Below are 17969 nucleotides of genomic sequence, written 5' to 3' on the forward strand. Positions count from 1 at the left end.
TTTCACCGCTCTGCATCGCTCCATCAGAGCGCGTAGATTTATGTCGTGATCTAGCTCGGCCTCTGCGTCTGAGTCACCGCAACCAACAACTAAAATGTCATCCGCTATGGGCTCTATGCCACGGAGTCCCATCAACAGCTTGTGTTGCTTACGTTGATATATTTCTGGTGCCACAGAAACGCCGAAAGGCAGTTTACACCATCTCATTGGCCCCCATGGTGTCCAGAACGTTGTCATTAAACTGCTTTCATTGTCCTTTGCAGTGCAGAAAGGCATCGCGAACGTCCACCAGCGTGAATAGACGTGCTTTGGGTAGTTTATACAGAACATCTTCCAGGGTTGGCATGTGGTAGTGCGATCTTTGAAGCGCTTCATTCAGGTGTTTTGGGTCTATACATATCCTTACTTTGTCTGGCTTTGTTATGACTACCATGTTGCTGATCCATGGTGTAGGTTCAGTGACATTTGTGATGTGTCCGTCTCTCATGTACTTGTCCAGCTGGTCTTTCACTTTAGCTTTCAATGCCACCGGCACGTTCCGTGGCGCGCATTGCACAGGCGACACACTGCTGTCGAGCACAAACCGGACCTCTCCTGGTACTGATTCGACTGGGTCATTAAACACGTCCTTGAAATTATGAGTTAACTGTTGCTTTGTGAGAGGCATGTTTGAGCATGCAACCAATTTATGAAGCTCCTCTGGGATGGTAAATTTCATAAGTCCTAGCCGCTCACATGTTTCACCCGAAAGTAATGTCTCTTGATCGGCTTCAACCACTTCAAACACTAGTTTGTGTTTGGTTCCCTTCACGATGCATTGTGTGTGAAATCGCCCCAGGGAAAGCATTGTGGCACCGGAATACAATTTCAGCCTTGTTGTGCTTGGCTGCAGGGGGCTTTCTGGGTCCAGTGTCTCTTTGACTACACGGCTCATAACATTACAAGTGGCTCCCGTGTCTAGCTGACAGGCCTGCTTTCTTTTGTTAAGTGTCAGATTAACAAACCATCTTGGACCTGGGGACTTTACTGTGTCAACGCATTCCTCAGCAGCGAAAAGTCGACCCTCGCTATAGGGTCCTTGCTCATCATGACCATCATCCATCACTACATTAACTCTGCCGGACCTGTCAGCTCTCTGACGAGCTTTACAAACCTTGGCGAAATGATTAGATACACCACATAATCGACAAGTCTTTCCAAATGCGGGGCACTGCTCTCTGCCTTTCTTGTGACCACCCCCACAATATTTGCAAGACACAGTTCTGAATGTTTGTTCATTATTCACTTCACCATCCCGGCGTTTCAGCCTCTGTGCTTGTGCAATGTTCACAGTGTCACTGATTGTGTTGTCGATTGCTTTTACGCGCTGTTCCGTCGCTTCTGCTAATCTGCATATTTCCACAGCCTGTGACAAAGTCAGCTGGCGTTCACGCAACAGGCGCCGCCTGGTGTTCTCATTGGCAATGCCCAGGACAAGTCTATCACGAATCATTTCATCTTTGAGCTCCCTGTATTCGCAGGTCGATGCTCGTTCCCGTAGCCTCGTGAGAAAGTTGTCAATAGGCTCGTCCACTTCCTGCTTGCAACACCCGAACATATACCTTTCGTAGATTACATTTTTTGCCGGTTTAAAGTAGTTTCCCAAGGCATCAAGTATGGCTTTCGGATCTTTCGTTTGTTCCTCGCTCAACGCGATATTGTGACTGTAGATATGTCGACATTCATTGCCCATTAATCGCCGCAGTGCTGCTGCTCTCACCTCTTCGGACTTCTCAATCAGCCCGGTAGCTAGTTCATAGTCCTCGAATTACGCTCGGAAATTGTCCCAGTTTTTTTATATATCCCCCGACATCCGCATGCTATCGGGGGCAGGAATGCTGTTTAAGGCCATGTTCAGGTTCTAGTGCTCACTTCTGACACCATGCTTGTGCATTATTCAATAAAATAGGCAGGAGCTGAATCACAGTGTGTGTCTTTATTTCAAAAGCCCAGTGCCAACGCGCGCGAGCAGGAACCAACAACGTCACCACCTGATACAGACCATATATGGCATTTCACCGTAACAGCGTTCTGTCCGCTGCTTTCTAAAGGGCAACACAGTGACCCCAGATTGGCTTGCAGACGAGCCAGTGGCTCTCCAGGATCCAGCAGATCAGACTGATCCAGAGCCGCCCCCTATCCCGGGTCCATCCGCACTGCATTCTGGGATCCCAGGTCCATCTGGTTTAGGGCCAGCTCTTGGTGAGTCTTTACAGTGTTTCCCACAGATTAGAATTAGACTGGCACAAATATCGATTTCGATGTTGATTCAGTATCAGTTCATATGTGTATAGCCTACTGTACATATAAGGAAAAATAACTTTGCATTTTTAGCACTAGTTTAAACTTTTCTTGGGTTAAATTATATTAGCTTGCATTCATTAAAGCTACAGTCCGTAGTTTTTCCACTTTGTCGCCATCTCTGTTCGAAATCTGCAACTGCAGTTATCAGGGTTCCCGCGGGGTCTTAAAAAGTCTTAAAATGCCTAAAATAATTTTTTTTCAATTTAAGGCCTTAACATGTCTTAAAAACGGCTAGATTTTCATCCGAGGTCTTACATTTAATTCAGTTAGATCTAAAAAATGGTTTTATCCTTGTTCATTTCCAGAAACGCTGGCGGCAGAAAGTTATTAATGTTACACAGTAGCAAAATGGTATCGAATCGTAGACGACAAAGTGGAGCTCTAGAGTCTTTGCTACGCCGCCCTCAGAGCGTTCGTTCGGTGTGTTGTAGTTCTTTCTGGGGGATTTAGGTGTTGGTACACGTATGCGGTGATAAATCTACAAATCCCGTGATAAAGGCAATTACTTGCCCGCAAAATACGTCTACGTTTAATAACGTGGCGAGAATGAGGCGAAACAAAAACCACCAAATAAAATCACTTGAGCAAGACGCGGTAATGAAACGAAATCGCGCCGCTGGACCTCCAGACGCGCGTCAACACATCTTTACATTGACTTAACATGGAAATCAGTCGCTCGTTCGGTGTGAACACAGCATAATCCGTTTTACTGCAGAACACTTTTCCATTTCCATTTCCAGATCCATGCGGCATTAACCCAATGGCTCACTGGGATCCAGCAGATCTCCAGCCACATGTGTCCGTCCTCTCTTGGCTGTCAGCTGATCCAGGTCCATCTTATTACGAGTGGACAGCTGACCCTTATCCGGACATTCCTGAGCTGTCACCTGTCTCAGGCCCATCCAGTCTGGGTCCAGATGATACCCAGTCCAGTTCAGTCAGCCTCGATTCACAGTCAACGCTTGACTCGGGTTCATCCGATCTTGTTTCAGAGTTGTCTGTCCTGGGACCATCCAGTCGCAAGGAAACGTCTGTTTCCAGTTTATCCAGTCTTGAACTGACACCTGACATGGGTCTGGCCGATCCTGAGCCAAAACCCGTCCCAGGTGCCCTTGATGGATCTGGTTTTTGTCCAGCTACAGGTGAGTCTGCTGTCATTAACTCACACTTGTGCCTAGTTAGTACGTTTTTATGCTACTGGCATTCGTCTAATTCTGATTGGTCTAGTTCTTATGTAGGAATCATAAGCCAATCTTTTTGCATGTTGTTTTTTTTCAGGATCAATGTCCTCCTTTTACGAAGTGAAAAGAGAGATTGGAAGGGGAGGCTTTGGCATCGTGCATGAAGGGACGCGTAGATTTGATGGCCAGAAGGTAATCTACTCTTGCTTTAACCACAAAATGATGTTTGGACATGTAACACATCGATCTTTGCAGATTTTGATCAGGTCTTTTTGCAGGTTGCTATCAAATTTCTACCTAAGGACACCTGCAACAAGTTTATTGAATTGGTAAGTTGGCAAGACTTGCATAAATCAATACGCAATTTGTTTAACACTCATTTCTAGAAATTCTAGAAATAAACCAATTTTGAAAAATGGCCATGCTGATAATACAGGGCTCGCAAAACTTCAAACTCGGAAATGATTTAACTAGCCATGTAATCAGTTAATTTGCCAAATAGAAGTGTTCTCAGACTTGTAGACTCTGCTGTTTCCATATAAAAGTGAAAGCTAATCTTTTGTCAAACACGTTTCTCCAGCCAGGGTCCACCAAACCTCTGCTTGCGGAAGTGGCTGTGAATCTGCAGATGCGCACATCTCCGAAAAGCCCCCACATCGTACAGATGTTTGATTGGTTTGATGAGCCGGAACAGTACGTCCTTATAATGGAGTATCCACATCCGTGCTCAGATTCGCCACGAGCAAAGGAGGATTCCTGGATGAAACCGTGGCACATGGATTAATGCGCCAAGCAGTGCTTGCAGCCAAACTCTGCGTTGACCGGGGCGTTTACCACAGTGACATCAAGACGAACAACATCCTGATCAACACAGAGACACTGCAGCTCAAATTCATTGACTTTGGCTGCAGTGACCTTTCTACACTCTACGTAGAAACGTATCGTATCACCTTCATATCCAGCATTCACCTGAACTGCCATATCTGACTCTCATCTCATCTGCTCACATCCTGGTTCTGCAAATAAACTCTGCTTTCACCTGCCTCTGTTATCCGTGTCACCTCTGTTTGTAACAATGATGTTGTGGTCCGGGAAAAGCATTTTTCAGCTCGCTCCGTTAGTGAAGTCGTCCGTCTCCCACCACCTGCGAGAAAAACCCAGGCTGAATTACCGACTGTTTTAGACAAACACCAAGGTCGTGTGGTAATGTAATTGCTCTCCGAATCCACATCTCTGAGTTTTCAAGGATACATCACTTCAAAATGCACTGTTTATATCCTTTATAGACCCCTGCAGAGCACCGTGCGGTTGCGTGAGCTGTAATTTGCATTTTTAGACTTGTATTTCTTTAAATGCTGGCAAGTGTTTACAAGAGCAATATATTTCATCACCGCTCAAAAAATAAAAGAAGCAAAGCACGTAAACATTTGAATTGGGCTGTTATTTACGGCAGCATTTATTCTTATCATACCAAGCATATGACATTTTATTTACAGCATACAATAATGTTATGATTGCACGAGATATGCACCACGAGAGCAGCGCGTTCCGATCACAAAACTCTCCTCTCCACCGTGAATAAATCACAATCCGAATGCACAAGGTTTTATTACTGACACTGAGGTGGTTTGCACATTTAATGTGAGTGAGAATCAAAGGCGAACGGCGCGTGACATACGTCACGACCAAACGTTAGCGATTGGTTATGGCAGATCCAGAGTGACTCTGGGCAGATCCAATAGTTTTAAACTTCAACAGAGGACACGCCTTCAAGGAAGTAAACGCCTGTCAATGGAGAGTGGCCAGACTCTATGTACAAATGAAATGTACGAGAGTCTGGTAAAAGGTGTGCATAGCATAACATATCAATAAAAATATATATATTTTCGAAAATGTTTTTTTTTTTATGTCCATTTATTATGCTATAAGCAACTCAACTTTTTTCTGGGTCTCAGGAGGATATATCATTGCATTGTCCATCTGATCCAACAATGTGTAGCCTATTATTCATTTTAATTTGACAAGTTCAAAATTCTCAATGTATGAAGTATCTACAGATATTGTAATATGTAGTGCAGATCATTACACTGTCTGTCTGAAATATTAATGTAACGTTTATATTTGTATTCACAACTCAATTAGTCAACGTCTATTGACATTATAACTTGGTGTGTAGGACTTGCTAGTCCTGTAGAGGTCAGTAGTGGCGCTCTCGCTGTTTTTCTCTCGTTACACACACACACACAACCAGAAGAAGAGATTTGACAACAGTGTGGAGAATCATCCTCGTATATCAGCATTAGTTTCTAATTCTGAGATGGTGCTGTCCTCCTCGCAGCAGCTCATCATGGCGTTCACCGCGGTGCTGCTGGTGTTCGTGTTGTTTCCGCGCATGTTCAGCGGCAGCAGCCGAGACGGACAGCCGTTCGACCCGCGGACCAGCAGGAGAGGTTCGGACGCGAGCACACTGTGCTTGTTTACTCTGTTTATTTTGATGTTTTTGACATTTTACTTCGTCTCTGGTTTGTGAAGTTTGTAATAACACCCTTAGTTTACTCCAAAAAAATGTTTCTTGTCATTGTATCTTTATTTGTTATTTCATACAGCCGACGTTATATCACTTTCATATTCAAAATTATTTTAGTAATAGTGCAGAGCAAGCTGTCATTTGCATGTATCCATTCTTGCGTTAACACATGCTAAACTTATATCTAAATATGTTATGTTTGCGTACATTCTGTACTTTAAAACCATACAATACATTTGAGTAACGTTTATTTAATTGTTTAGGTATTATTTATATTTTGTCCCAGTAATCACACTCCAATATTTTGTCATTTTCATGTTCAAATTGTATTTAGTTAAATAATAAATGATTGGATATTCGTTTATCACAAATTTCTTTACCTTAAATGTGTAAAATAAATGTAAGTAACATTTATTTAATTTTTTAGATATTTTTAATTTGTCTCGTGCACCAACCAAACAAATCAAAATGTTTAATATAATTATTATATTCAAAATTATTTTTTAGCAAAAGTGCAGAGCAAGCTGTCATTGGCTTTCATAGATATTTAACATATTCATATGCATGTTTATCATGTTTTCATACATCCCGTGCCTTAAAACCATAAAACACATTTGAGTAACGTTTATCAAGCTGTCGTTTGCTTTTATCCATATTTGTGTAAGGTGTTAAGCATGCTTACTGTGTCTTAACCATAAAACACATTTGAGTAACTTTTATTGTATTTTTATTATATATTTATATTTTGTCCCAGTTATCAAATCCTAATGTTTAATATAATTTTCGATGTTCTAATTATATTTAGTTAAATTGCAGAGCAAGCTGCTAAACTTATATCTAAATATGTTTTAGCATAACTTTCTGTACCTTAAATACAGTAACTTTTATTTTATTTTTAGATATTTATATTTTGTCTCGTGCACCCAGCAAACAAATCACAATGTTTAATATCATTATTATATTCAAAATTATTTTTAGTAAAACTGCAGGGCAAGCTGTCATTGGCTTTCATAGATATTTATCATATTCATATGCATGTTTATCATGTTTTCATACATCCCGTGCCTCAAAACCATAAAACACATTTTAGTAACTTTTATTGTATTTTTTATTATATATTTATATTTTGTCCCAGTTATCAAATCCTAATGTTTAATATCATTTTGAATGTTCAAATTATATTTAGTGCAAGCTGCTAAACTTATATCTAAATATGTTTTAGCATAACTTTCTGGACCTTAAAATACATTTATGTGAGTAACTTTTATTTTTTTTTAGATATTTATATTCTGTCTCGTGCACCCAGCAGACAAATCACAATGTTTAATATCATTATTATATTCAAAATTATTTTTAGTAAAACTGCAGGGCAAGCTGTCATTGGCTTTCATAGATATTTATCATATTCATATGCATGTTTATCATGTTTTCATACATCCGGTGCCTTAAAACCATAAAACACATTTGAGTAACTATTATTGTTTATGTATTTAATTTATATTTTGTCCCAGTTATCAAATCCTAATATTTAATATTATTTTCATGTTCAATTCTTTTAGTAAAATTGCTGTCATTTTCTTTTATGCATATTTGCTTTTATAGATGCCAAACTTATATCTAAAAATATTACATGTTTGCTTACATTCTGTACCTTAAAACATAACATACATTTGATCAACTTTTGTTTTATTTTTAGATGTCATTCTAAAATTGATTACTGTTGAGTATTTTGTCTCGTGCCGCAAGCAGTCAAACCCCAATGTTTGATATAATTTCGTGCTCAGTATAGTTTTTAGATTATCTGAATGTGTATTTTGTGCGTTGTTCTGCAGGTCCTGGTCCCGGTGTCGGTCCCGGAAGCGCGAGAGGTCAGCAGCAGTTCCACATGAACGGAGCGCCTCAGATGTCCCAGAGTGCGGAGAACATGCATCAGATGAAGAAACTCATGGAGCAGGAGATGAAGAGCGACAAATACAAGTCCAGCAGCAACAATAAGGGCTACGTCTTCACTCTCATGCCCCTCTACGCCATCGGAGTCGGGCTCTTTGCCGCTTATAAGTTTCTAAAGGTGGTGATTTATGCATAATACAGTAATGTTTCTTCTGCATTAATGAATTGTGCTTGATTGATATGCACAATGCATAAAAAAAGAATGGTCCTAAAAATATATGGGCCAAAACAACATCTATTCTTCTGGGTTTGCAGATAAAGTCTGCAAGTGAGGCTGACGCTCAAAAAGCCAAAACGGCTCAAGGGGTGAAGAAATCAGCAGAGACGGGTGCGTGAATGAGAACACTGAAATGTGCTTTTCTAAAATCTCACCTTACCATATACTCAGGAAGTGGCGTGTTTGTTATTTTGCCCAGAGAATCAGCTGAATGAGCTGGAGCAGAGGTTGGCTCAGACCGAGAAGATGCTCAACTCCATACTGACCCAGCTGGACCCGCTTACAAACTGGTGAGAGTTATTTATTGTAAAAGTAGCTGCACTATTAATTGTTAAAAGACTGCGATCTCGAGTCGAACACCCACGTGATCTTATTCCTATTAAACGTTTGACAAGTATGAGATTCGTTTAAAAACGCTGAATCATCCAGGAATGAAACAAGTGAAGTATTTATGAGTGAGTAATTGAATCATTCATTCAAGAGATTAGTTCAAAAACACTTGATTCATCCAGGAATGAAACAAGTGAAGTATTTATGAGTGAGAAATTGAATCATTCATTCAAGAGATTTGTTCAAAAATGCTGATTCATTCAGTAATGAAACAAGTGAAGTCTATGAGTCATTGAATCATTCATTTATTCAAAAGATTCTTTCAAAAAAGCTGATTCATCCAGGAATGAAACAAGTGAAGTATTTATGAGTGAGTCATTGAATCATTCATTTAAGAGATTCGTTCAAAAACCCTGATTCGTCCAGTAATGAAACGAGTGAAGTCTATGAGTGAGTCATTGAATCATTCATTTAAGAGATTCATTCCAAAACACTGATTCATCTAGTAATGAAACAAGTGAAGTCTATGAGTGAGTCATTGAATCATTCATTTAAGAGATTCATTCAAAAACACTGATTCGTCCAATAATGAAACAAGTGTTGTCTCACTGATTCGTCCAGTAATGAAACGAAACGAGTGTTGTCTATGAGTGAGTCATTGAATCATTCATTTAAGAGATAATTCCAAAACACTGATTCGTCCAGTAATGAAACGAGTGTTGTCTCACTGATTCGTCCAGTAATGAAACGAGTGTTGTCTCACTGATTCGTCCAGTAATGAAACAAGTGTTGTTTTACTGATTCGTCCAATAATGAAACAAGTGTAGTCTATGAGTGAGTCATTGAATCATTCATTTAAGAGATTCGTTCCAAAACACTGTTTCGTCCAGAAATGAAACAAGTGTAGTCTATGAGTGAGTCATTGAATCATTCATTTAAGAGATTCGTTCAAAAACACTGATTCGTCCAGTAATGAAACAAGTGTTGTCTCACTGATTCGTCCAGTAATGAAACGAGTGTTGTCTATGAGTGAGTCATTGAGTCATTCATTTAAGAGATTAATTCCAAAACACTGATTCGTCCAGTAATGAAACGAGTGTTGTCTCACTGATTCGTCCAGTAATGAAACGAGTGTTGTTTCACTGATTCGTCCAGTAATGAAACGAGTGTTGTCTCACTGATTCGTCCAGTAATGAAACGAGTGTTGTCTCACTGATTCGTCCAGTAATGAAACGAGTGTTGTCTCACTGATTCGTCCAATAATGAAACAAGTGTAGTCTATGAGTGAGTCATTGAATCATTCATTTAAGAGATTCGTTCCAAAACACAGTTTCGTCCAGTAATGAAACAAGTGTAGTCTATGAGTGAGTCATTGAATCATTCATTTAAGAGATTCGTTCCAAAACACTGATTCGTCCAGTAATGAAACGAGTGAAGTCTATGAGTGAGTCATTGAATCATTCATTTAAGAGATTCATTCCAAAACACTGATTCATCTAGTAATGAAACGTGTGAAGTCTATGAGTGAGTCATTGAATCATTCATTTAAGAGATTCGTTCAAAAACACTGATTCGTCCAGTAATGAAACAAGTGTTGTCTCACTGATTCGTCCAGTAATGAAACGAGTGTTGTCTATGAGTGAGTCATTGAGTCATTCATTTAAGAGATTAATTCCAAAACACTGATTCGTCCAGTAATGAAACGAGTGTTGTCTCACTGATTCGTCCAGTAATGAAACGAGTGTTGTCTCACTGATTCGTCCAGTAATGAAACGAGTGTTGTCTCACTGATTCGTCCAGTAATGAAACGAGTGTTGTCTCACTGATTCGTCCAGTAATGAAACGAGTGTTGTCTCACTGATTCGTCCAGTAATGAAACGAGTGTTGTTTCACTGATTCGTCCAGTAATGAAACAAGTGTAGTCTATGAGTGAGTCATTGAATCATTAATTTAAGAGATTCGTTCCAAAACACTGTTTCGTCCAGTAATGAAACAAGTGTAGTCTATGAGTGAGTCATTGAATCATTCATTCATTTAAAACATTTTTAAATAATATTTTTCATTTTAAAAATGTTTAAAAAACTGCAGCTATTAACATTTTTGTCAGAACCACTAGTAAATGACACGTTATTTTGTTTAGATGTCTACTCAGAATCATGGGAGAATCGTGATCTGCATTTTAAACAACAAAAAACCCAGCGATTCTCAATTTATGCAGAATCGTGCAGCTCTAGTTAACCCATGTTAAATGCTCTCGTTTTAAATAAATGTGATATATCGAGTCCTAGAAGAAAGTACTTGGTCAAACCACATTCATAGACATTTGTTTCTGGTTATGCAAAAACAAACAGAGCCGGTTTTGCGGCATTCAAATGGAAACGCTCAAATGCACGCTCATAGCGTCCGGCTCGTTGTGCGCTTTCATCCGTGTGGGCTTGTTTTTTTTCCGCCTGCTGTTTATTCTTTCTGTTGTGCTGCAGTGTGAAGTCTGTTGCCATGGAGCAGAAGAACGAGATAATGTCGCAGCTGCAGTGCATTCGGCAGCTAATGAAGAAGAGAGGCATGGAGTGTCCAAACATCAGGATAGAAGGTAAACACATCTGCTCCCGTACACACCCACACAGTTAACACACACACACACACACACACACACACACACACACACACACACACACACACACACACACACACACACACACACACGTACGCTTCGCTGAACAACGGCAGCATGTTATAAATGCCTCACTATTGGTCAATAGCATTGCATGTAACAATGCAAGTGTCACATACATAATGTATATATTAAAAGTTTTTAAAAACATCTATGGCCAAATGAGCTGATGAATTCATAAAGGAATGTTTGCATTATTTCCCACTCCAGGGCTTCCACAGGTCTTAAAAAAAATAGTCTTAATTTGACCTTCCACACTTTAAGGCCTTAAAAATTTCTTTAATTAGAGCAGAAAATCTTAAATTCAATATCATGGCATTAAATTAGTGCAGAAAACATGGACGGAACCGCAGAATCCATTCATAAAAATGGAATAAAAGTAAAAGACGGAATTTGAGAGAAAATCAAACGTATTTCATAGGGCCCTAAAAATATTTTTTTTTGTTAAACTTTTAATAAATTGCTGTTAAATTGTCTGATTTCAATTAATTAGACATGCTTTTTGATTTATAAAATGTATAAACTATAAAACAAAAAATGTATTAATAAAACCTACATTTTAATTGCAAAATTAAAGCGGCAAAAACATTTCTAGGATTTTAGTTTTTCTGTACAAATATCTAAACGTCCTTAAATCAAGATACATTTACTTGAGATGCAAAATGAAGAAATTAAGTCTTGTTTTCTGAGAACTTGAACAAAATTAAGCGAGTTTAAGTTTTAAAGAGCACCTATTATGGCATTTAAAATGTTCCAAATATTGTTTTAGAAGTCCCCAACAACAGTTTTGCATGCATGCAATGACAAAAAAGACTTTAGTTTTCTTATAATATGCATTTATTTTTACCTGTTTTGACAGCGATTCTCAAATGATTCCTTTAGTGATTCACTTTTCAAAACCCCGCCTTTACGTGGCGCTAATCTGGGGTGATTGGTCCGATGACCCAGTCAGTTGTGATTGGTATAGTCTGTGCAGATATTTTCGGAAACGGAACGCCCATCAAAGTCTTATAGTGACAGTAATTTGTTAATATGTGTCAGGAGTTATGAATATGAAAACCGCGTCGGTACCTTTTGATTGTAATATGAGCCTCAGCTGATCTCATTCATAAAAAAACTCCTCTATTCTCCTCACGAAGACTCGCGACAAATCAACATCCCTCAGGGCTTTTAGTTCAACAGTGTGCAGATGAGGAGAAATATTGATAGATTCTCATATGTCTGTGTCAAATTTCTAAACAGAGGAGTATTTTTTATTCAATACTTCCTCAAAATGCGCAGATGTAGCCTAATCATGAGCGATTGAGTCTCTTATGTGTTGTTTTCAATTCATCCTGGCAGCCGGAGGGCGCTCTGTGCACATGTAGTCCATGTATGGTACAGACAGACGAAGAAGATACCATGTGCCATAATAGAAGTCCATAATAAAAGCTTCCTGAGATTGCGAAACATGCAAATAGAGACATTTGAAGACTAATAAACACACAATCGCGACGATGTATGGTTTGTCTTCAAGCCACTTAGTCTTCAAATGCTCATCCTTGGGCAGATGAAAAAAGTTTGCTTTTGAGTCGCACTTCAGAACACAGCGTCTCGTCGCCATGATGTTTTCTAGTTTTCACTGGCGTCTTGGAGCGCAATAAGTGGGCGTATCGTATTCAAATAACTTGACAAGTTGACGTCATCTAGTCAGAGAAAAAGCTTCGGTCTTCTAACGATTCTTAAAAATGACTCAGAGTCGACTCTTACTTTTGAAAGAAAATAACTATATATACGGTGCACTGTCATATTTTAAACTTTGCAGGATGTTTTTATTCACTTAGATCTCTGTTACACACTACATGAAAGGTCAATTTCAAAATTCCATGATTGGTGCTCTTTAAACAAGAACAAATATCTGTCAATGGGTATGAAAATAACTTGCATTTGAATTAAAGGTGCAGTGTGAGAATTGAACAGGACAAAAATGTCATCGTCGTAGTGAGCAGAGAGTGACTAGCGCTCTCTAGAGAAGTTTGTCCGTTTAGGGCTACTGTAGAAACCAGGGGTGTAACAATACATCGATATAGATCGATGCATGTTAGACATTAGATTGATGCTTCGATGCCAAGCGTTAAAAGTCGATACCTGTAGGCTATATTTATATTTAGAGGCACGTTTGTTTGAACACTCTCCACATTTTCACACAATGTCAGTCTATGCATTATCGCCAACGCGTGCATTCTCGTTTAAATGACCTTTCAGAGCTTGTGAAAGACGCTCGAGACAGTCGGTGGAACGATCACTGTCCCGATCGGGCCAGTGCTTGTTTAAAGCCTAGCAAAAAGCAGCGCGCACTCATCTCAAACAGAGCACAAATAGGCACTGAATTGAGTTTTCTATTACTTGTGTTTGTGCTTCAGTAGATAAAGGTCAAAGGCTTTGCATATGAGAAGAATAGAGCGACATGAATCCTTCACACTGAAATTTAAAACATCATTCTGCACACGGGATGTGCATAAGTGCTTTGTGCAGCTCTGTATTGGAGCCTTTCATATTATAATACTTTTGCACAATGAAAGAATATTAATAGCATATCTTGTTCTGTCCTACCTATAATATGTTGTTGCCTCATTAAAATCTGCGCTATACACTTTTAAAAGAAATGTCTTTTAATTTTATAGTATTTGTATATCATTTTTAAATTATACATATATAAACAAAAAGTTTTGACATTTATACATTTTAGCACAGAAGCATAAATACTGGCTGTCTGGTTGGCTGGTCGTAGTTGTTTTAAAGGCACAATATGTAAGATTTTTGGATTAAAACATCCAAGAACCACTAGAACAGTGTTATATATTGTGTTGACTTGTGTACTTACATTATCCCAATTGTACTAAATACATGACTGTTGTCATGTCATAAGCGGTCATTAGATTACTGTGTGGATTTTTTATTTGTGGATGTCCCAATCAGGGTGCAGGATGTGAAATTTTGAAACATATTTGATATATTTTGGTTGCAGTTGTGAGTTAATAAAAATGTAACTGGTTGTGTAAAATAGGCACATAATATCGAAATATGAATCGTATCGTAATCGCATCACAGAAGTTTTTTAGGTATCGGAAAATATCGTATCGCTGGCTATGAGAATCAATATTGTATCGAATCGTGATGAACTGTCCGATTTACACCTCTAGTAGAAACATGACGGGGCAAAATGGCGATTTCACCCGCGGTGTATGGAGATAGAAATGGCTCATTCTAAGGTAATTAAAACAAAACGGTTCATTATGTAAGGTCTTTATACACCACTGAAAACATAGTTATGTATATTATATAGCATTTCTGTCAATAGATCCTCATAATACTACACACTGCACCTTTAGGTTGATTTTTTATGAACACTTTGACAGATATTTGTTGTTCTTTTAATCATAAAATCACTTTCACAAGACTTTAAGATATTTTTTTGGTAAAATTAGTTTAAAAAAGGTATCAAGATCTGTGTGAAATTGTATTTTCAAATTTTGAAGTGTTGTTAAAATTTAAAGAACATATTGACAATTTATTCCTTAAATGGTCTTAAAAAGGTCTTAAATTTGACTTCATTAAACCTGCAGAAGCCCTGTCATCTCATTATCATAATGCATCTGGACATTTCTCTTTTGAGTTGTGCAAAATTACACTTTTGAGTGCAAAATTGCTGTAATATAAGGATTTTTAGCCTGTTTTAATTTATTTTATTTAAATAAAGGAAATAAATACATCTTAATTGTATTATTATAATTTTTTTTTATTTAAATCAGCTTCTAAAATGATATAATATATTTATCAATTATTTATCCAATATTATTATTTATCCATTTTATCTGTGTTTAGTTAGTATATCTGTTTTTGCATTATAAGTACTATAAGAATCATTTTATTCATCTGTATTAATAGTTTAAATCGAAATGATCTGCCATTTTACTCCCAATTTTTATCTTTTGGATGCATGTTTAAATCTTTTATCTGTGGGTTTACATTCATGTCCGTGAGTACTAGTGTAGCTTAATGAAAAGTGCATATGCAAATTCCAGTTTATACATATCTAATGCAGACGACCACAATCAGTAAAGCTGGTCTTTGAAAAAAAAATATAACGTAAGCAAATAAGTGGCATAAACAAAGTAGCACTGAATCGGCCCACAGCACGTAGGTCATGCCACCATTCGTGCCAGTCGAGTTGAGCAGTAAAGATCATTGTGTGTTAATAAATCATGCTAAATATGTGATTATGCGCATGTCGGATGCTTGAGATTTATAGTGATGCCAAAATGTAATGCCATGACATGCACACATTAAAGTGTGATGCAAGTTTTCTGATTCGTTGTGGCGTTGGGTGATGCAAATCGCTTGGTTGTTTCTTTCAGAGCCGACATGTGAACGCAATCTAGACCGACTCATCGAGACTTTGGCTTCGGCCGAAGCCCTTCCAGAAACCTGTCTTGAATCGGAAACACCCGATGAAACGCAGCCACCCGATCACCGAGCGCTCAGACCTGATACTGAGGGAGAGGAAGAGCTGGAGGAAGATGAGGAGAACAAACACGCCGCGGGAGAGGAAGACGTGGGAAGTGAGAGTGACTCTAGTATGCCCTCCCTCGAGGACTCGGGCGACCTCAGTGTGGACGACGTTACCGCCGCCGCCGCTCAGACACTTCCAGAAGATCTGACAGGAGGATTACGACGACGCATCAGGCTTGAGTAACTGTGACGATAATCGGACAGAAATCTGTTTATATTTTTATTTATTTAATTCCTCATGATGGTTCGACGTCTGCATATTTGACTGCATTTACAGTTAACATGAAATACACTTAATACACTACCAAATAAACGCAGCCTTGGCTTTTGAGTGGTGAATTATTGTTACAATTTAAAAGAACCGTTTTCTATCGTAATTTATTCCCGTGATCAAAGCTGTATTTTCAGCATCAATACTCCAGTGTCACATGATCCTTCAGAAATCATTCTAAAATAATGATTTATATACATTTCTGATTATTATCAGTGATTATTAACCATTTTGCTGCTTCATATTTTTGTGAAAACCATGATACACTACTGGTCATAAGTTTAGGGTATAAAATATATAATATAATGAATATAATCATATTTTGTGTGGAAACTGATACATTTTCCTCAGGATTCTTTAGATGACTAACATTTATTGGAAATGGAAATATGTACCCTAAACTTATGACCAGTAGTGTATCATGGTTTTCACCAAAATATGAAGCATGTTTTCAACATTGATAATAATAAAGAATGTTTCTTGAGCAGCAAATAATCATATTAGAATGATTTCTAATGGTGCTTTGTTCACAGGAGTAAATTACATGTGACTATATATTACAATAAACCAGGGGTCTCCAAACTCGGGCCACTGTCCTGCAGAGTTTGGCTCCAACCCCAAATAAACACACCTGAACCAGCTAATCGGTGTCTTACCAGGCCCAAGAAAGACTGATTAGCTGGCTCAGGGTGTTTTAATTGGGGTTGGAGCCAAACTCTGCAGGACAGTGGCCCGAGTTTGGAGACCCATGCAATAAAATGTTATTTTAAACTGTAATAATATTTCACATTATAACAGTTCTCACGGTATTTTTGATCAGCCTTGGTGACTCCTTTAAAACACTCCTTTAATAAATGTTTTTGGTCTGTCAACGGTTCATAAATGATGTTACTCTAAATAAGAAATGTAAGTCTTCTTAACCTGTAATAAGTTGCTCGGTCTCCGAAGTGACTTTTCTTTTAGCTGACATCATCGAGGCCAAGTGGGTGGGGGGAGGAAATGTCAGCCAATAGCCAAATAACTGTGTAGGAATCCATAGCACAACGCAGGTTGATGTGATGAAGGTGTGTGAATATGAATGTTGTCTGAATCAGTCATAATCCTGTATATGTGAGGATGCACCTGCAGGTGCTTCATTTCCCTCGCGGCGTTTTGCGGCTCATGTTTCATTTGCATGTTTGCCATGGCCTGCGGAGGAGGCTTGACAGCTGCATGTTTCTGGTATGACAATCATGTGTTCTGGAGCTTTCCAGACGTGAGGACCGCGAACGGGACGTTTCTAAGAGTTCTAAACCCGGACACATCACAGCTTTGAGCTTTCGTTCTTTAATTGTTTTTTGAGCTTGAATCACATACCAAACACTAAATGTGATCTTACACTAGATTAGAGGTTCATGCACATTGTTGCTTTCCGTGCCAGTTCTCACATTTAATGTTTTCTTTTTGCAATGTTAGTTAGATATTTTAGTTACAGATTTGTAATCGTTGTTTTGAGAATAATCTGAAAGTTATAGAACGTTCACAAAACATGCAACTGGTCCTCTTAGAAAAATATTTTCATAATTTCCTTGCATGGACTTTGAGCGTCTGGAGATCATTGGATGTGAATGGCATGCAATAAGTTTAGCTGTGTATGTGTTATGCTGTATGCCTACGGATGAGTATGTTTGCCTTAAATAAACTCCAAATATAGAAAATATGTTGTGCTGCTGCTTATTATTGCACTTTGTATTACATTTCTGGGTTTATTAGCCAGCTTGTGTCCTTTTATTTTCCATCTTCCATATGCACTCCATGTTTTTAGACACACCTGCTCGTTAATGCAAGGATCTAATCAGCAAATCAGGTTGATGCATGAAAACAAGATGTTATTTAGCCTAAAGAAATGTGGCTCTGCACATGAAATGAAGGTGTGCTTTGAGTTTGAA

General features: G+C 38.5%; 1 protein-coding gene across 5 annotated transcripts; it reads left to right on the top strand.

The window, feature by feature from the left end:
* Positions 1-5758: 5758 nt before the first annotated feature.
* LOC307126120 (uncharacterized protein) lies at positions 5759-17734 on the top strand. Of its 5 annotated transcripts, XR_013816453.1 has the most exons (8): positions 5759-5974; positions 7884-8119; positions 8257-8329; positions 8418-8508; positions 11029-11138; positions 15617-16277; positions 16457-16614; positions 16779-17726. XR_013816453.1 is itself a non-coding variant. In XM_079816508.1 (7 exons), the coding sequence occupies exons 1-7, from the start codon at positions 5842-5844 to the stop codon at positions 16816-16818; spliced, it is 804 nt and encodes a 267-aa protein (XP_079672634.1). In that variant the 5' UTR covers positions 5759-5841; the 3' UTR covers positions 16819-17734. The 5 variants fall into 5 exon arrangements, 2 of the variants coding, with proteins under 2 accessions (XP_079672634.1, XP_079672633.1); XR_013816451.1 differs by having other exon boundaries at positions 15617-16614; positions 16779-17734; XR_013816452.1 differs by having other exon boundaries at positions 16457-17734.
* The last annotated feature ends 235 nt before the right edge of the window (positions 17735-17969 follow it).

Source organism: Gobio gobio (assembly GCF_949357685.1).
Source record: "Gobio gobio genome assembly, chromosome: 5".
Taxonomy (NCBI): domain Eukaryota; kingdom Metazoa; phylum Chordata; class Actinopteri; order Cypriniformes; family Gobionidae; genus Gobio; species Gobio gobio.